Source organism: Macrotis lagotis, chromosome 1, assembly GCF_037893015.1.
Source record: "Macrotis lagotis isolate mMagLag1 chromosome 1, bilby.v1.9.chrom.fasta, whole genome shotgun sequence".
NCBI classification, from domain to species: Eukaryota; Metazoa; Chordata; class Mammalia; order Peramelemorphia; family Peramelidae; genus Macrotis; species Macrotis lagotis.
This window is the reverse complement of record NC_133658.1, coordinates 565,165,091-565,185,067: the sequence shown is the minus strand read 5'-3', so window position 1 is coordinate 565,185,067 and position 19,977 is coordinate 565,165,091. Positions and strand designations below refer to the sequence as shown.

The window sequence follows — 19,977 nt, the reverse complement described above, 5'->3', positions numbered from 1 at the left end:
ATAAATGTCTATTGAATTGTAACAAATCTCATGTGTACATGTCTGCATAAAGAACACGGGTCTCTGATACCAGTCTGCAATGATTACTCTAAGCTTGTTATTTATAATAATAGAAGCAATGAGGTCCAATATTTACAGTGAAGAAAAAGTGACTTGGGTCATAACAGGAACCCCGCTGATGACCTGCAACGTGTCATGAGTCAGATGTGGAGCCGACCCTGTTCTGGTATACAGCAAGCAACCTGGAAACTCCATGGTATGTTCCCCTTTCTTTCCCAGGTTACTTAATGTTCCAAGGCGACAGCCCTGAACCACCTTGGAGAGACTCAGTTTCATCTTGAAGTTATTCTCTGGTTCCTGATGGGGGGGAAAAAGGAACTTGTTAGAAGGAATTCCATGACACATGAAAGCCAAACATTTTTTAAAAGAGGCAATTAGGGTTAAGTGACTTGCTCGGGGTCACACAACTTGTAATTGTCAAGTGTCTGAGGTGGAATTTGAACTCAGGTCCTCCTGGGTCCAGGGCCAGCATTCTACCCACTGGGTCACCTAGCTGTGCCAAAAGTCAAACATTTTTCAATCAATATATATCATACTACATTGGTCCCAGGTGTTAATATTGTTATTCTTATCTTGTATCAACTAGGTAACATAAAACAGAGGATTTGGAATTAAGAAAAAACTGAGTTTGAATTTTATCTTAGATATTTATTAGCTGTGGGAACCCAGGACAAAGGTTCTGTCAACCTCAGTTTCTGTACATAAAGAAATAGGAAGAAAACAATTTTTTTAATTTATGTTTTTTCCCCAACTCATGATTCTCATTATTCTTTCACAACATAATTAATACGAAAATATATTTAATAGTTATATGTGTATAACCTATATTAGATTGCTCTCTGTCAGGGAGATGGGAGAAGGAAGAGAGGGAGGGAGGAAAACGTGAAAACCCAAAATCTCACCAAAAAATAATTCTGAAAACCATCTTTGCTTTATTTGGAAAAGTAATTTAAAAAAAAATAGGAAGAAAATTGTGAGAATGGAATGAGATACTATATGTAAAGTACTTTGCAAACCTTTAAAACTAGATAAAAGCTAACTATTATCTTTAGAGGAAATTAGACATGAATTGGACTTAAAATGCCTTTCTTCAAGGAGATAAATAACAGTGGCAGATCCAGTTTTCCTTTTTTTTCAAATTTTCTTTTTTTGTTTTTTGCAAGGCAAAGGAGTTAAGTCACTTGTCCAAGGTCACATAACTAGGTAATTATTAAGTGTGTGAGGCCGGACTAGAACTCAGGTTCTTCTGACTCCAGGGCCAGTGCTCCATTCACTACACCACCAAGCTGCCCCCAGACTATCTTTAAGCCACAGAATAGTTACACTGATATTCTTTGGTACAAATTAGGATGAAACAAATGCAAAAAAAAAAAAAAAACAAACAAACCCAAGAATTTTTTCTGAAAATCACATAATCTGCTGAAATTTCCTTAGGATACCAGGAAGTTGCTGAAAACCAATAGCTGATGGGAAAAGGGGTAGTGTTCCTGCTATTTGATCACACCATTAAGAGGTCATTTTTTTCTTCCATTGGTAGTTCTCATTCAAGATTTCAAGGTGATAGTTTCTGTCTCCTGTGAGTAAATTCCAGTGATTTCCAACATAGTTCATTTATGTGACATGTTACTGGCCTATACTAACTTGCAGATCAAGAGTAAGAAAATACACCAAACAAACCCTAATCCTATGTTATTGAATCCTTCCAATGTCAACTAGTATACAATTTTAAATGTAGCATGGTAAGGCATGGTAAGTTATTTCCACATGTCAATCAGTTCTTCAAATAATTCTTAATCTTAAGGATTCTTTTAAGTATCACATTCTCTTCAGTTTTTTCCCAAAAACTCCTCATCTGTAAAAAGGTTGGGCCAGATAATCAGTGATGATCCCTTCAAAATCTTTTACCTCTGATTTTATAAATTGTATAAAATCTTAAGTTTCATAATACCTTGTACTGAAGAAATGAACTCAGAAATCTGGGAGGCCCCAACTCTCAGTCCTTTTTATATTTTTTATTTTTAATTCTCACAAAAATTCCCAAGGAAAGTACACTTTATTCCCTTAAGGATTCAGAGCAATTATACTGAAACCTAACAGTCAATATACTCTTTCAAATTTTTAAAACTTAGCCTTCTTTCTGTGGCTCAGTAAGAGACTCTTGTTAGTCATTCTGTGTAATCAATATGCACAGTATAAATTAATTGAGAAAGCAAGAAGTCTACTTATTTTCTTCTAAATGAAACTTAAGACTCATTTCAAGTAACCAAAGAGAACTAGCCATAAATGTTAGAGCCAATGAATCATACAGGAATGGACAAGAGTCCATTTTGTTTTAATTTAATTGATAATAGCAACTAAAAAAATAAAAAAACAAAACTAAAATTTCATTAAAATATAAATTGTTTAAAAATAAAGCAAAGATGTTTATATCCCCAAAAGTAACAAAAAAAATGAAATCAAAGGGAAAAAAATATGATGTCCTGATGAAACAGATAGATTATATGATACAAGGAAGAAGGATCACTCAGTTAACCTCTTTCGGGCAGGAATTATTTTTGGTTTTGTCTTTGGATCTTCAGCATTTAGAACAGTTCCTTGTACATATTAAATGCTTAATAAAAGCTTGCTGAAATGAACAAAAATGCCTAGTTTACTAATGGAACATAATGCCATAGTATGTTTTCTCAGAGAATATTTCTTTTATATTTATTGGTTCAGTACAGACAATTATTGATCTCAAGTAATAAACTTCTATTTTTAAAACCTGTACTCCAGGACACTAAAAAGCAGAAGGAAGAAAATGAACCAATAATAATAAGCATGTGGGGTTGGCTCTGTAAGGTACCAATAAGGGGAACTGTTCATCAGACCTAGATTCTGGTCAATCAGGATCATTGACCTAGACTTTGGCAAAACATTTGACCCAAGTTTTTTTTGTTAAACTTATGGGCAAGATGGCAAGTTATGGACTAGAAGACAAGTGAATACAGAATTGGATAAACAATCAGAACCAAAGAACAATTATTGATAGCTTTATATAAAGTTAAAGGAAAGTTGTCACTGAAGTATCCTAAGGAACCTGTCTTTGATTCTGTATTATCCAACATTTTAATGTAGCATAAGATGACCTCTGAAGTTCCCTTTCAGTTCAATATGGATCTGATTCTATAAAATCTAAAGTTTAATACTATTTAGGGAAGAAATTAGAAAATTGGGGGAACCCAACTCCCAGTTTTTTTTTCTTTCTTTCAGTTTTTTGCAAGGCAATGGGGTTAAGTGGCTTACCCAAGGCCACACAGCTAGGTAATTATTGTGTCTGAGGCCGGATTTGAACTCAGGAATTCCTGACTCCAGGGTCGGTGCTCTATCCACTGCACCACCTAGCTGCCCCAGTTCTTCCTTTTTTTTAATTATTTCAAAGAAAATCCCCCCGGGAAAGTGAATCTGGATGAAAGTACTTATGTCATATTTGCAGATAACATGCAACTGAACATGTCAGATAACAGAATTGGAATGCAAAAAAATTCTGGCTAAACTAATGAGTTAGCTAATAAAAACTAACTGAGGAAATTTAATAGAGAAATTTTGATACAAAGTATAGAAAGTCTGAAACTTTTTATAGGTCCACTAAGTACAGAAAGAAATTTTATACTTTGAGTTAAAAAAAAATCAATTTTACAGGAACAAGATAGGGAAGCCATTATTGGATTCCAATTTGTATGAAAGATATGGAGATCTTAGTGGACCAAAAGATAAATATGAATCAAAAGTATGATATGACAGTCAAAAAAAGCTATTTCATCTTTAATTTGAGTTAAGGTAGGCAAGGGAAATTCTAGTCCTGTGATACTCTGCCCTGGTCATTTCCCTAAGAAGTCTATTTGTTCAAGTCCACTTTCTTTATAGTAATAAGCTTTTGAAAAAGGTTACAATTAATATATCTATCAAGAGGCAAAAAAAAAAAAAGATCCTGTTACCAAATTCAGCTTGTCTTTTACCCTGGGGTGGGCAAAGTACCACAGATTTTTCCCAGTTCTGATCATCAGATGTTCTAGGTGTGAAAAGTTAACTTCAAGGGGCTTAAAGGTAGAAGAGGAAAATATACTCTCCTTCCCACTCTCCAAGATTAAGTAGCAGCTTCTCTCTATATGAATAATTATGTGATAAAGTTTAGCTCTGCACTATTAAAAGATAAAAACAAAACACACACACACACACACACACACACACACACACACACACACACACACACAAACAGCACTGGAGGTTATTGAGGGATCTAAATTACAGTCATCCAGATCTCAGATGAAAAGTGAGTGCAAGGGGCAGTTAGGTGGAGTAGTGGATAGAGCACTTGCTCTGGAGTCAGGAGTACCTGAATTCAAATCTGGTCTCAGACACGTACTAATTGACTAATTGTGTGACCTTGGGCAAGTCACTTAAACCCCACTGCCTTGCCAAAAAAAAAAAACCTAAAAATGAGTGTAAGGAGTATGAAAGCTTCTCAGGCTCCCTCAGAGGGGGCTTTTGGAGGAATAAAAAAGGCCTATAAAGTTTCTGTCCTAACAATTAGCCTTCTCCACCTTGATGCAAGTATCAGCACCTAGGTAAGGGTCAAAGAATAAGGATAGTGAGGCTGGGTTGTGGCTATTTTACCTAAAGCATGACTTAGTTGTTATCAGGGTCACAATCTCCTTTCCCTCTAAATGTTCTTAAAGGTTTCAAAAAGCAAACTGGTCAGGTGGCAAGTGTGAGCCTTGGCATCAGACCATTCAGACTTGACAGATCTTTGAGACCCTCGGCAAACTCAGTACTCATTAGGCAGAGGAGAAATCTCTGATGGTCTGTTTCTCATAATTCACCTAGAGATAATACATAGTCAGGAGTCACCAGGGAGTCACCATTGGGAGGTAGCAGTCATCTCAGGTTAGACAGGGTACTAAGGAGAATAAACATCCTGAGAACAACCTTGAAAAAATGAATTTTATCACAGAAGGAGTGAGAAGCCAAAACATTCTGCGGTCAGTAGAGGAAAAGGGGGGGAGGGACAGGATATTCTGTACTTCTGATGAGCATCTTTGAGGCTATATTTAGCTGTATCTAATAAAAGGTGTTAACAAAAATAGAAAAAGAATTAAAATAAATCATACTAAAAATAATTTTTTTTAACTTAGGAATTTCCGCAAATGGGGTTTCACTGAAGGTTTAGGAAATAACAGCAAAAATAATAATCTGCCTTCATTTATCACACAGTTTCATTTCTAGAAGTAGAAATTCAAACAGTTAGCACCTCTTATGTTTTGCATAACTGTGTCTATGTTATACAATTTTCTGTACTTCTGAATTTCTTTTTAGTGGATAGGAGAAAGGAAGAAGAAAAAATGAATGTTTGATAATTGAAAGGAAATTTTTTTATAATTTAATAAGTACTTCAAACTACAAAATAGGGCACTGGTTAATGGGAAAAGGGTACCTTGAACAGCCCACCCTCAATCACAGTTGAGAATGGATACATGTCTTACATGACTTCACATATATAATGAGTTAGTGCGTGGCTTGCCTTTTCAATGGCTGAAGGAAGGGCTCAAGGGAAGGAGAGAGAATTGCAAACTAAAAATAAAAAATGAAATATGAAAATTGAGAAACAACATGATGGGTAAGCAATTTTTAGACAATCGAGGTCAGAGTCAAAAAGTTCTTTTTTTCTTATAATAGAGTCTAAAACTGCTGCCTCACCTTCTAAAATAGTTGTAAAGCAACTTCAACATTGCTTAACCTAAATACACATATTTTATCTTTTACTTCAGACTATGAGCTACAGTAATAGGAGGTCTGTTTTTAATGAAATTCATATAAAGGTAATAAGAAACACCAACCCAGGGGACTGCTAATATATTTCAAAAATAAATGTAGGTTGTTAGGGAGAAAAGGAGTAGGCAATGAGAAAGATACTAATACAAAAGTATCCTTTCACATTCTAATGCTATTTACTCATATATAATATTCTTGCAATATACCTCAACTAATCAATTAAGTGAAAAAAAATAATTTTCCAATTCATTGTCAATTCAGTTAAACACCCTCTGTTTCTTGGAGGAACATATTACCATGGGAAACAGTCCCTAGTAATAGGCAAACTGTATAATGAAATTGTACAGTAAAAATAGATTATGCATATTATAGAGAAGGATGCTGTAGTCAATGTCTCAAAAGCAGAGACTGAACTGCTCAGAAAAAAAAATAAATTTGATCAGATTTTTCTTACTTTATAAACATGAGTTTTTCTTACTGGCAAGGCAAAACTACATCGACACAACAATTTAATCAGAAACCTGAATGTATTCTAAGAAACCAGGTGCAAGAACAGAACTATCAGCTATCAGAACTCCTGATATACTATTTGTTGATGCACGTTTTGAGTGGCATAACAAGAAATCCTTAAAGTTTCTTGTAAACTTCATCCTTAATGTGGAAATGAATATCATAGCACTTCGTTCAGAATGTCATGTATGTCTGGAAAGGATTCACAGAAGATCACCAAACTAGCCCCAAAATAACATGACTATTTTAAAACAAAATTTATTTTACAAATATTTTGAAACTGCATTCAAGGAAAAATCTTAAGTAATGAGAGAATTATCCTCTTGGGGACTTAGTGGATTGAGCCCTGGGCCTAAAATCAGGAAGATGAGTTCAAATGTGACCTCAGACACATTAACTGTTTGATCCTGGGCAAATCACTTAACCCTTTTTCATCAACTGTAAATGTGGAGTAAAAGATCATCTAACGCACAGAGTTTCTGTGAGAATCAAATGAGATAATATTTATAAAGCTTTCAGCATAATGTCTGATACATAATTTAAAAAGCTTGTTCCCTTACCCTTCTCCTCAAAAGAAACATTCATTTAACTTAGCATGTTCATCCTAAAAAACAGCTGGAAAGGCCCTCCAAATCATATAAACTAACCTTAACTATATTAGGTACTAGAAAAGGAAATTTTTTTTAAAAAATACCCTATCCTCAAGTAATGTATGAAATCTAATACAATAATGAGAAGAGAAAACCTATACACATTTGGAAATTGCAAAGCAGAAATTCAGACAAAGCAACTTGGGAAAATGAGGGAAAGGTTTTGAGGGGCTTTGTCCGAGAGACGGGGTGGGGAGACGACAATGTCACAAGACTTCATGGAGAAGGTACCAGTGGATCTGAGACTTGAAAGATTTCAAGACTGATGCTGAGTGAGATGAGCAGAACCAGAAGAACACTGTGCACCCTAAAAGCAACATGGAGGTGATGATCCAGCTTAATGAATTTGTTCATTCCATCAGTGCAATAATGAAGGACAATTTTAGGGTACCTTTGATGGAAAATACCATCTGTACCCAGAGAAAGAACCGTGGGGTTAAAACAAAGAGCAAAGTCTATTACCTTTAATTTTTTTTAAAGTGTCTTATGTAGTACATAATTTTGCTATCTCTAATATTTTATTTTCTCCTCAAGGATATGAGTTCTCTCCCAACATATTCAATTTCAATCAATGCATAACATGGAAGCAATGTAAAGATTATCAAACTGCCTTCTATGGAGGGATGGGGAGGGGGAGAAAAGGGAGGGTGAAGGAAAAATTGTAAAAATCAAAACCTTACAGAAAAATGATAGGTAGAAACTACTATTGTATATAATTGGAAAAGAAGGACAAGTTAGTGGATAGTGAGAGAAATACACACAAAATGAAAGGAATAAAAGGAAATTAAAAAAAAGAAAGATTTCAAGGCAGAAGTGAGGACAAAGTATATTCTGGGAATGAAGGCTAGTCTGTATGAATAAACATGGACAATGAAGAAGAGAACAGAACACAGAATGTTTCAGAGAGAATAAGGTAAAAATGCAAATAATAAAAATAATAAAATAATATAAAATGATAAATAAATGCTAACAATAAAGAAAAATAGATAAATGAATAATAAAAACGCAAAAAATTTTTAAAGCTGGAGCTAGATTGTAAAAGACTGAATTAAGGGATTATTTTATCTGCAGAAAGAAATCTAGTTTCTGAGTAGCAGCGTCACTTGTTCATAGTTGTGAAGGATAAACTGAAGGCTGGGGGAAAGTATGAAGTTATTACAGTATTCCAGATATGTGATGTTGAGGACCAGATTGAAGATCATGGCCCTTGGAATGGAGAACAGAGAAAAATCAAAGAGATATTTTCCAGATAAAATTGATGAGATTGAGCAACTAACTGGATAGAAGGCATTAGGAAGAGGGAATAATAATAAAGGCAAATTACAGTAAAAAAAAAAAAAAGAATTCAGTTTTGGAAATGTTTTAGTTTAAGAGGTCAACTGGACACTGAGGTGGAGCCATCTGGTCAAAAGAAAGAAACAAAGGCTTAGTGCCCAAGGAAGGAATAGGTGCTACATATAGAAATTTCTCAAAACTGTGCAATCTAAGTATTGAGGGAGTTTAGAGTCCACCTAGTCCAATCCATTCTCTTGTAGATGACATTCCACTTTCTTGATGTCCTGCCTAAACACAGTAGCCAGAATGAAACACAATATTACCAACACAGGACTCCAGGTCCAGTGTAACATATAAAAAATTCAAGGGTTAGTTTCTGGGTAATTAATCATTTTCATTAACTATGGTTAACAGATAAATAATAAAAGTGTCATTGGCAGTCTCTTCTAAACCAAGAGAGCCATCTTGGAACCAACACTTACTATATGCACTTTAAAGAGGAGTTTTTGAGGGTGTAAATTAATTCTGATTGGTTGTTGTTTGTCCTTTCTTCTTTTTTTTTGTAGTTTGGTTTTTTTTTTTGCAAGACAATGGGCTTAAGTGACTTGCCCAATTATTAAGTGTCTGAGGCCGTTTTTGAACTCAGGTCCTCCTGACTCCAAGGCTGGTGCTCTAATCACTATGTTACCTAGCTGCCCGTTTGTCCTTTATTCTGGAAGAGGATCATGACATCAGGGATAAGATACCATGACATGCAAGTGAACTGGATTTAAATGAGGGAAGGCCGTGAAAAGTTACCAGCCTCACTTTCTCTTCACACAAGTAAAGGGAAAATGAGAATTATAATGAGGTGGGCTTATTCTAATGAGGGTCTTGGACAAAAGAGACTTTTCTCTTTCCTATCACATCAGTCTAGGACAATCTATACAAAAGGGATGGCATCCACTCCCATAAAAATCTCAGTGATACAATGGATCAGAATTTACCCCAGTTCACCTAAACAAGAATTTCTTTACCTTTTGATCAAATCTAAGTTTTCCCAGGTGGGAAGGCTATCTGAATAGACTAGAGATTGATTTCTGAATAAGTAAGTAGAAGGGGGAGAAACCTTGGTTCTAATAATAACTGATAATTAATGAGAAATAGTTATTTCTCTCAGCAATGTTCTATCCATTGTACCACCTGGTTGCCCCAAGCTGCATTTTATTTAAAGCCAAATTGCTATCTATCCATATTCAACTATCCTGAACTTGCAAATCCCACTTTTTGAACTCAAGTATAAAACTTCACCTTTATCCCTATTAAATTTAAAATATTATTGTCAGTTCAGTGTTCTTGTCCATCAACATCTTTTGGGATCCTGATTTTGTTATCCAATGTATTAATTATCCCTGCTAGTTCTGTGTCATCTGCAAATTTGAATGGCATATTCAAGTCACTGATATAGATGGGACAATGATAATCAATAATGAGAAAATGAAATTGCTCAATTGCTTACTTTGATTCTGGTGTTTTCTGCCAAAGAAAATGTACATTACATTTCAAAAGAAAGAAAATGGCTCAGGGAGAATGGATATTCAGTGAAAATAAGATGATTAACAATGACAAAAGTTGAAGGGGCTGTGGGAAAACAGGCACTGCTAGAGAACCTATGAATTGGTCCAACCATTCTAAAAAACAATTTGGGGGTGGCTAGGTGGCGCAGTGGATAAAGTACCAGCCCTGGAGTCAGGAGTACCTGAGTTCAAATATGGCCTCAGACACTTAATAATGACCTAGTTGTGGCCTTGGGCAAGCCACTTAACCCCATTTGCCTTGCAAAAAAAAAAAAAAAATTTGGAACAAAGCATAAGAAGTCACCAAAATCTATAGACTAACTCAGATATGACATTGCAAGATAAATGCTCATAAAATGGTTAAAGAATAAAAGAAAATGACTTATATGTATAAAAATAATGGCAATTCTTTTCATATTAGCCAAAAAAAAAAAAAAAAACCCTGGAAACTAGGGAACTTTCTACCTACTGGGTAATATCCAAACAAATTACTGTATGTGGATATAATGGAATATCATTGCTTCAACAAGAAATCATAAAAGTGTTTCAGAGGAAACTGGGAAGAGCTGATGCAGAGTGAATTGAACAGAACTAGAACAATTTATACAATGACATCATAAAGAAAACAACTTTGAAAGAGTTTAGAATTCTGATCACTATAATGATAAACCATGATTCCAGAAAACTGAAGAAAAAACACATTCTTCACCTCCTGGACTTAAAATGCAGAATAAGACCTATATTTTTGGATGTGGCCAGTATGAAAATTTTACGTTTGACTATGCATATTTTTATTAGTGTCTTCTATTTCTAATTATTGAATGGAGGAAATTGGAAGGAGAGAAAAGAAATGCTTGTTAAAAGAAAAAAATGACAAAATGAAATTTAGGAAATTAAAAAAAAAATCATGAAGAAAAAGGAAGGTGCTACAGAACTAGAGAGGGCAAATGTCCTGAATGGAATTGAATAGAAATTGCAAACAACAGACCAGTCAGCCTCTGAGGTTTCTTTCAGCTCCAGAACTATGATCTTTTCTAGGTTAACTTTGTTTGTAGAATTCTAATCCCTAAGAACTTTCCTCAGGAAGTTAGTGCAAAAAGGAATAAAGCTCTGGGTCTGGAATCAGGTGAAGCTGAGTTCAAATTCTAACTCAGACATTTACTAGGTGAGACCTTGGGTAAGTCATTTAACATATTTAAGCAAATAACAGTATAAACATTTACAACATTCCTTTCCTTCTCTGAACACTTTGAGATCTGCTTTCTCCAAATGTAGGGTATATATCAAAGTCTAGCTTTTCTTTCTTTTTTGCTTTTTCTTTTCTTTTCTTTTCTTTTTTTTTTTTTGGTATCACAAAGAGAATATTTTAAAGTGGAATAGTGGCTTCCCTCTGTGGGAAGCAAAAGTGAAACTCAAGAGGATAAAGTCATAGACATGTCCTTAAATGACACACCTAGTGAACTGGAAGTGAAGGAGATGAATAAGAATGGGTCAGGATTGAGTAATGATTAAATCTCACAGGATTATAGAGAGGAAAGAGAAGTTAGATGCTTTGGTAAAATCAAGAAAGAGCAGGTCTAAGAAAGATTCCCAAAGAGAACAGACTCAGTACCATTAGTGTGAATGAGAAGTCAGAATAAAGGGTTAAGGAAACAACAGGTGGTAAAGAGTTGGCAGCAACAACTGCAGATGTTTACTCCTAGGAGTGTAACAGAGAGAGAAAACAGATCATAAAGTTAGAGGACATGGTAGAGCAAGAACGATGTGGTCTAAGCATAACAATGATAGAAATACTTTTTTAAAAAATGATTATATTGTTAAGAAAAAATTAGGAAATAAAGAATTTTGCTAAGAATTGTAGTGAGCCAAACTGACTGATGATTTTGATTTTTGTTGTAATGTTAATAAATTCACCATTGAGAATACTAAATATATCAAATGTTAAAACATATTATAACAGAAGTAAAATATCTTTCAGAAAACTACATACAGCACTTTGTCTTTTCCAGAAACAGTAGTGATTCTTTTTTTGTTGTTGTTGTTGTTTTTGCAAAGCAAAGGGGTTAAGTGATTTGCCCAAGGCCACACAGCTAGGTAATTAACTGAGGTAGAGCAAATAGGAGGTCTAAGCATGACAATAATAGAAATACTTTTTTAAAAATGATTGCAGGGCCGCTAGGTGGCGTAGTGGATAAAGCACCGGCCTTGGAGTCAGGAGTGCCTGGGTTCAAATCCGATCTCAGACACTTAATAATTACCTAGCTGTGTGGCCTTGGGCAAGCCACTTAACCCCATTTGCCTTTGCAAAAAAACCTAAAAAAAAAGAATCAAAAAAAGATTGCAATTGTTAAGAAAAAAATCAGGAAATAAAGAATTTTGCTAAGAATTGTAAAGTAATGAACCAAACTGACTGATGATTTCCATTTTTGTTGTAATGTTAATAAATCCACCGCTGAGAACACTAAATGTATCAAATGTTAAAACATATTATAACAGAAATAAAATATTTTTCAGAAAACTACATACAGTCCTTTGTCTTATCCAGAAATATCATATTCTCCTTACTCACTGATCTGACAAGTGATTCTTAAAAAAAAATTCTTTGCTATTCTTAATGAACATATAGAGATCAAGAAATTAAAATATTCCTTAAAATGGAACTTAGCAAAGATTTCTAATATACTTCAATCCTCCCAATGAGAGCTCTCATTTATTAAGGTTTTTAAAACGAGTCTTTTTAAAAAACCTATTCTTTTAAAACTGCCCTGGGGAGAGCAGCTAGGTGGCACAGTGGATAGAGCACCAGCCCTCGAGTCAGGAGTACCTGAGTTCAAATCCGGCCTCAGACACTTAATAATTACCTAGCTGTGTGGCATTGCCTTGCAAAAAACCTTAAAAAAAAGTGCCCTTGGGGTAGCTAGATGGTACACAAAAACCCCCAAAACTCTACCCCTCTCATTTACACTACTTCCTAGATTACTACTACAGAAAAAAAAAAATGACAAGTCTCCGTGTGGCACCAAAAAGAAAACTTGAAAATACAGAAATCATTATCATGTACCTACGGATATAAAAATTGTCATGCTAACTTTCATCTACATGGATGAAATGATGAAGGATTATTATTTGTAAAAATCACTAGGAATTTTGAGGCAAGTGATTCCATATCTGAGTCTATTGGCATATGTTTCAGAATGGATCTGTATTCACAGTTTCACGGGAAAAGAGGGGGCGCCTCCACTCAGAATGGGGGTAAACTATGTACTCTGTAAGGGCCCCCAGCCCTGGGGTTGGCCTCATACTTGATCCACGTGTGTTCCGGAAACTCTTGATCCCTACTCCAGATTGTAAATGGGAAGCCGCCAGGCCCCTAGGAGCAGGCTCCAGATCTCGGGTGAAAAAGCCCCGAAACTACGGCCTGCGTGGGCAGCACCTGAAGGGCGCCTCGAGGGGTGGGGCCGGAAGACCCCAGGCCCCAACACCGCCGTGGCCATGAAACTCATCCTCCCGCCAGGCTTCGGCGGCAAAATTACTGTGCGCCACGGCTAAGACCACCGCCGGGGCAGCTCCCGGGGCCGCACCAAAGATCTGGTCTGCGGGGCTGAGGGAGATGGCCCGGGCAGAAGAGGAGAGCCGCGTAAGGGCGCACAGGAGGGAGAGCCATAGCTCCTGCGGCTCTGGCCTCGAGAGCCCAAACCCAACCGGGGAAAGTCTGGCCTTTCGAAGATTCCCCAACCCGTCTCGCGCCGGTCCCCCACGTTTACCTACTCGCTCACACGTGTTCCGGGTCGCAGAATGACGTTTCGTAGCTCCGCCTTCACGTCCAGCCAATTGGAAGGGAATGCGTCATCAGTCTGCGCGACGAAACGCCAACGCAGGTTCCCGGGGTCCTGGAGTGGGGCGGGGCATAATAGGAAAAGAGCTTTGCGCGTTGCTATAGGCAACAGTGCGGACGCCTTCCCCTTGCGCGCAGAGCCTCCCGGGAATTGTGGTCCAGTCGCCTTTGAGAAGGCGCCTTCTCGCTGCAGAGGAGAACTACACTTCCCAGTGTGCACCGGAGCAGCTTCGTCCCTGTAGAAGCGGGTGCTGCCCGCCGCCCCCAGGCTGAGAAATAAAGTCTCCCCTGGGGGCACCGGCGGAGCGATGCCGGTGGGCACCCGGGAACTGACTTCTGTGGGGAAAAGGACGGACCTTTATCGCTGGAAGCCGTTGACCAAGAAACCGAACCCCAAGGTGATTGCAAGGCACAGCCCTGGGGTCCCCGGGGGCCCGACTCAAGGGGGAGGTTGGCACCGGCCAGTCCCCGAATCCAGGCCCGCCTCATTCCCTGCTCCACCCCCAGCCCTGCCCCTTGGACAACACCGACCACCCCGTCCCGGGCTTCAGCCCATCTCCAATCCCGCCGCTGATCACTGCCCTCCCCCTGCCTCTCGCCGCTTTGCATCTCGTTTCCGCGCTGAGACTCCCAGCCCCTGGAGGACCTGACTGCCATTTGCCGCCTTTTTTGTATCCCGGGGCTTAACGTGACGTCAAGCACCTGGAGGCTCACCTGGGCTCCCTCCCCCATCCCTCCTCAGTGTTGATGCCCATGGTGGAGAAGCCCCAGAAGCGGCCTTCCGGAGGATGGGCACTGGCTGCTGGTGCAGACTCCAGTTTTCCCCTCCTTTTACACATGTTACATGGGAGTCTGGTTTTAAAATGTTTTTAACTGATTTCGTTAAAAATAGTTCCCAGTTATATATAAATATGGGTCTGATTTTTTAAAATAAAGTACCAGAATATGTATTTTCAAGAAAATGCCCTACTTTGTCATTTTAAGGACTTCCCTCTCCTTAATAAGAAAGAACCTGAAAAAAAAAGGAAAAAAAGAACCTTTCTCATGCATTTCAGTGTTCTTGGGAGGAATTCCCAGCTTTTATAGGATATAGAGGTGGAAAGGCCCAGAGCTAGTCTAATCCAGTCTTCTCATTTTACAAATGAGGTGACTGAGATCTAGAAGTTGGAAGTGATTTATTATTTTATTCCCGGTTGATGCGACTTTTTCAAATATTGGAAACCCAATTAAAGGGAAATGATCTTCTTTAATAATGCTTGCTCAACTTTTGTTTATGGCATATCCTAATCCCTTTTCCAAAGAGTACCTTAAAACATTTGTAAAAGGGACAGCTTCAGGCATCCTGATCCATATCTGATCACTAGGCTCAGATGGCTCCAGAAGAGAAATTGAGGCTGGTGACTTAGCACAGTCCCCCCCCCCCACTCAAATCTAATTCCCAATACTGTTGTACCATCATCTCTCTGAAGCCATGGTCTTCTTCATCAGCCCTGGAGTCAGGAGGACCTGAGTGCAAATCTGGCCTCAGACACTTAATAATTACCTAGCTGTGTGGCCTTGGGCAAGTCACTTAACCCCATTTGCCTTGCAAAAACCTAAAAAAAAAGTTATTAAAGAATTCCCAGTGTATAGTAAACTTTATTGACATGTGATTCAGACATTGAGCCAAGCTGATGAACTAAGAAATACTAAGTCATAATGATACTTTTACATCTGACATTTCTATTGATTCTCCCAATATCCACAAGGAGATGAAAAAAGTTAATATCATCCTCATTTTAGGCCAGGAGAAACTAAGGCACAAAGTTAGAATATGGATAAAACCACTTATTAGTGATGTATTATTAGCCTACCAGCTATTGTAAAAACAATGTCAGAGTGATAAAGTGGGATTTCTTTAACTTTCAACTTGAGGACTCTGACCTTTTTCAATTATAGTTATAACATATTTAATCCTAATCCCTAAGACATCTAGCCATGTTGTTCTTATAAATTAATAATAAATACATATAATAATATATATAAATATATAAGAATTATGAAGGAATTATATAAGAGGATTATATAAATATACAAGATTATAATTATAAATAAGAATAAATAATTCTTATACATTATTAAATCATCCATCTGGACAATGTAGTAGACATGTTAATATTTTAAAAGATCAAGGAAAAATATCCTCCTACTTGTTTAAATAAAATATTTTTGCAAGTATTGGAAAGTGAATAAAATAAGAATCAGTTCTCATTGAGGTATAAGAATAGCCCTCATAGAAAAAGAAAGCTTTGCTTTACATAGATAATGATATAGTCTTTCTTACCCTCATGTGGCCGCAGTCTGGGATAGGGCATAGGCACTGAGACATTGATTAAAGTGGAAATAGTTTGGAGGAAAGCTCCTGTGTCTCTAGGTAGCGCAGTAAATCGAGCAATAAAGCACTCTAGCCCTGGAATCAGGAAGACCTGAATTTAAATCCATCCTCAGATACTTAATATGTGTCTTGGGCAAGTCACTTAACCGTGATTGACTCACATCCAGGGCCATCTGCAGTCATCCTGATCCATTTCTGACCACTTGACCCAGATAACTCTAGAGGAGAGAGTGAGACTGGTGACTTAGCACAGCTCCCTGTCACTCAAATCCAATTCATTGGGTTGACTTAGTGTCACCTCCCTGATGTCAAGGCCTTCTTCAAGAACGAAGGACAAATGTCATCAACATCAAGTCTCCAGAGTTATAACTCATTACTTTCTCCATAGGGAATAAAAACATAATTGAAGTACAAAAATACCTTATAATGTAGTTCAATTGTAATAGGATCATCTATTTCTTTGAATGTAGTGAGAAGTTATTGAGTAGAGCAGCTGCATTTCTTAATATTTTTCAGGTGCTTGGAAGTGAAAAAGTCTTAGCTTTCTCACATCCCTGTATTGCTGGCTTAAATAGTCTCCTTTTATTCATTTAGCAACTCAACAGTATTATAAACAAAGCAATGTTTTTGTTCATCATTAAAGGTTATTCTCATAATAGTGAAGGGAATTATGAAGGAAAGAGTTTGGTCTGGTAGTGTCAGTTGCAGTATGAGCATATTAGATGTTCAACTTTAAGTATTTGATTTCTGCCCTATTTGTCTACTTTGCAAAATAAAAAACCCAATCAATCTAATTCTCTACTTTAGTTCTCAGGAAACAAAACACAAACACAAAGAAGTTACTTTTGTTCTTGAAGTCCAATGTAGCAGTATTGAAATGAAAAAACTGATCTCTTTCCTAACCAAGCTTTTAAATTGATTCTCTTAGAGAGCCAGATTTATTTTTTACTGTTATTGGTATAATGTTCCACTTCCCTCAATCAAGCATCTTGTATCACTGAATCAAAAATTTGAGAGAGATTGAAGATAACAAACCAAATTTTAAAACAAAATGTATTCTAAAGTAAACTTTTCTCTTAATATTAGTTTATAATTTTCCATCAGTAAGCATTTATAGAGTGCCCACCTATTGTTTTCTGGAGGAATACAAAAACCAAAAAGAGCTAGTTTCTACCCTCAATTCATTATTCACTCTTATAACAATAATCTTTTATTGATCTTTTTGATGATTTTGTGAAGAAAAAGCGACTATAGTCACTTGGAAAAATAATTTGAAATTGTAAAATGAATTTAAAATGAAATATCTGTATGTTAATATTTGGAATATATTATTTGCAGCATGGTTCTGACTTGGAGAATTTGGAGTACTGGACAAAGGTAAGAATATTTCAAAATTGGGATTGAAAAATAATAAAGAAATAAGGTAGGTTTCAAGCTAGAGTTCCACTGACGGATATATCTAGGGTGGTAAAGTGCATTCGATAACTTATGCTTGGTAAAGTATGCTTTCTTATTTATTCTTTACCTTTTCATAAAAGTGGTCAGAAACATCCAGTTAAGATGGCAATGTGAAAGCTCCCCTACATATACTCAGCAAATACCATTAAGAAGTATTAGATAAAGTAATGATCAAGAAAACTGAAGAGAAACAGCAGTAGATTCCTTTATCCAGTCCAGGAAAGAGCAATGTGATGGGCACTGGAGAACACTGCTCTTAGGAGCCAATTTGAGTTCTAGTAAAAGGTCCTCAGCTCGCAGGTGCCATAAGTGATGGCACTTTGGATGGGGTTAGGGTCAGGGAAATCAGAGTGCATAAAGAGTGAGTGAAAACCAGTTAGAGTTCTGGGGACCTTCCTTATACTCTACATTTATCGTGTACATATTTATTTACATGCTGTTCCCTCATTCATAGTAAACTCCTTTTGAGGCCTTCTTAATAATTTTTTCTACTTTTCAATCCTCCGCACTTAGTATGGGCTTGACACACAATGCTAATAAAATAATAATTGAAACCAGAAGGATCTTAGCCCAGGCCTGTCAGAGCACAGCCAACCCCAATAGGTCATAACATAAGGAAACCATACTCAGCTTTGCTCTCCCCAGAGCACTAAGCACTGCCGCAAAAGATAAGGCCAACTAAGCAGCCAGTACAAGTTGGGGGGAGGCCTGGATCGAGGCCATTCTGCATATGACAAGCACTGTCAGGTCCACAGAGGGATAGCACCAGCTCCTGATCAAGACTGAGCAAGAAGAGGAGACAGATGGGTAACATCCCTAGTGGACCACCAGGACCCTAAGGCAGAGACTAAAGAGTGAGGCAGAGACTCAGAGGTGGACAGTATCAACCACCCTATTCAGAGTGGGGTCATTAGTGCTATTAGTGCTACAAAAGGAATAGGCCCAAAAAGATATTACTGAACTCCAGAATTTGAGAGGGAATACAGTTCAGACTTTGGCACAAAATACCAGTTTGGGAACTATTGCTTAAAAAATAGGAATAAACAGAAGATAACCTCCAATATAATGAAGAAATAGTATGGATTAGGAGAAGCTCAAGAGGCAAACCCAGAAGATGAGAATAACCTTACAAAAAGTATAAACAAAGCTTCAGAGAAAAATCACCATAAGAACTCCAATTATCTGGAAGAAATGAAAAATTAAATTAGTATTTAAAAAAAACTCTGAAAGGGGAAAAGTAGAAGGAAAGCAACCAACTTAGAATAGTTTTAAAGGAAGAAAGTGACCCATATGCTGGACAACCCAAAAAAACAGAATGGGGGACAGACAATTCAATGATTTAATGAGGTGGAAAGAAATAATTAGAACAAAAGCAAAATGTTGAAAAAAATTAAAATATGTCATATATCTGCTATCAGAAACTACTTAACATGGAAAACAGGTCAAGAACAGTTCATTTAGTAATCATCAAACTTCTGAAAGCCATGGCCAAATAAATTCTGAACATTATATTTAAAGAAATCACAAAAGAAAATTGTCCATAGCTATTAGTACTAGAGAACAAAGTTAAAATAGAAAGAATACATCAATCATGTTCCAAAAAAAAAATTGAAAATAGCAGGAAGATTATAGCCAAAATTCAGCTTCCATGACAAAGGAAAAAAATACTGCTAACAGAAAAAGAATTTAAGAACTAGAGAACCATCATCAAGATCACACAAAATTTGTCAGCAACTGTGTTCTGGGCCAGAAAATAGTGGAATGATCGATTCTAAAAAAACACAAAATACAAAGGCTTCAACCAAGAATAACTTTCCCTGAAAAACTGAACATAAAAGGATCTTTAATAGAATAAAGGACCTTCAAGCATTAGTGGTCAAAATTTTATATCAGCACTTAGTAGAAACTTTTAAGTGAGAGAGAGCGAGAGACCTATAAAGGCAAATATGAATAACTGTAAAGAGTTAAGGAATGAAAACATACTTCCATTTAGTAAGAGAAACAGAAACAATAGTCCCTTCAGTAGTCTACCATCTTCAAGGAAATTAAGGAAAACAATCACAAGACCTAGGTATGATTTGGTTTGAAGAAAAAAAAATACAGTTGGGAAAAAATTTAAGAGGAGGAAGAAAAGCTTAATATACCTCCTAACTCATGCATGAGAAGTATACCCTGACATATAGGAAAGTGTAAGAAAGAGGCTATAACTACATGTAGAACTTTTACATGAAAACCATGTTTATAAGCAGAAATATTGAGTTGGTTTAATTTTAGGAAAACTATAACCATAATAGATCATATTAATATCAAAATCAATACAGATTTTAAAAGCTTCTAAAAACTGCATCATCTTTAAAAAGCCCTGGAATAAATGGTCTTTTCTTTGATATGATAAATAGCATCTGAAACCTAGAATTAGTATTATATAGCCCTGGTGTTATCTAGAAA

The 19,977-nt window shown here is 36.7% G+C and overlaps 2 protein-coding genes across 6 annotated transcripts in view; one reads left to right on the top strand and one right to left on the bottom strand.

Annotated features, from left to right (window-relative positions):
* QTRT2 (queuine tRNA-ribosyltransferase accessory subunit 2) overlaps positions 1-13,683 on the bottom strand; it is a 51,005-nt gene extending 37,322 nt beyond the window's left edge. The window contains exons 1-2 of one of the 2 annotated variants that reach the window (XM_074214556.1): positions 13,631-13,683; positions 137-357 (exon numbers count right to left, since the gene is read on the bottom strand). In XM_074214556.1, coding sequence (XP_074070657.1) covers positions 137-336 — 200 coding nt within the window. In that variant the 5' untranslated portion in view covers positions 337-357; positions 13,631-13,683. Of the gene's footprint in view, positions 1-136; positions 358-13,626 lie in introns of both variants that reach the window. The other variant, XM_074214557.1, reaches the window with a different exon arrangement.
* Positions 13,684-13,846: 163 nt separating this feature from the next.
* Positions 13,847-19,977, top strand: part of CCDC191 (coiled-coil domain containing 191) — a 99,133-nt gene continuing 93,002 nt past the window's right edge. For 2 of the 4 annotated variants that reach the window (XM_074214551.1, XM_074214552.1), the window contains exons 1-2: positions 13,847-14,095; positions 17,410-17,448. In XM_074214551.1, the coding sequence (XP_074070652.1) occupies positions 14,006-14,095; positions 17,410-17,448 (129 nt within the window). In that variant the 5' untranslated portion in view covers positions 13,847-14,005. The remainder of the gene's footprint in view (positions 14,096-17,409; positions 17,449-19,977) is intronic. The other 2 variants (XM_074214550.1, XM_074214553.1) reach the window with 2 other exon arrangements.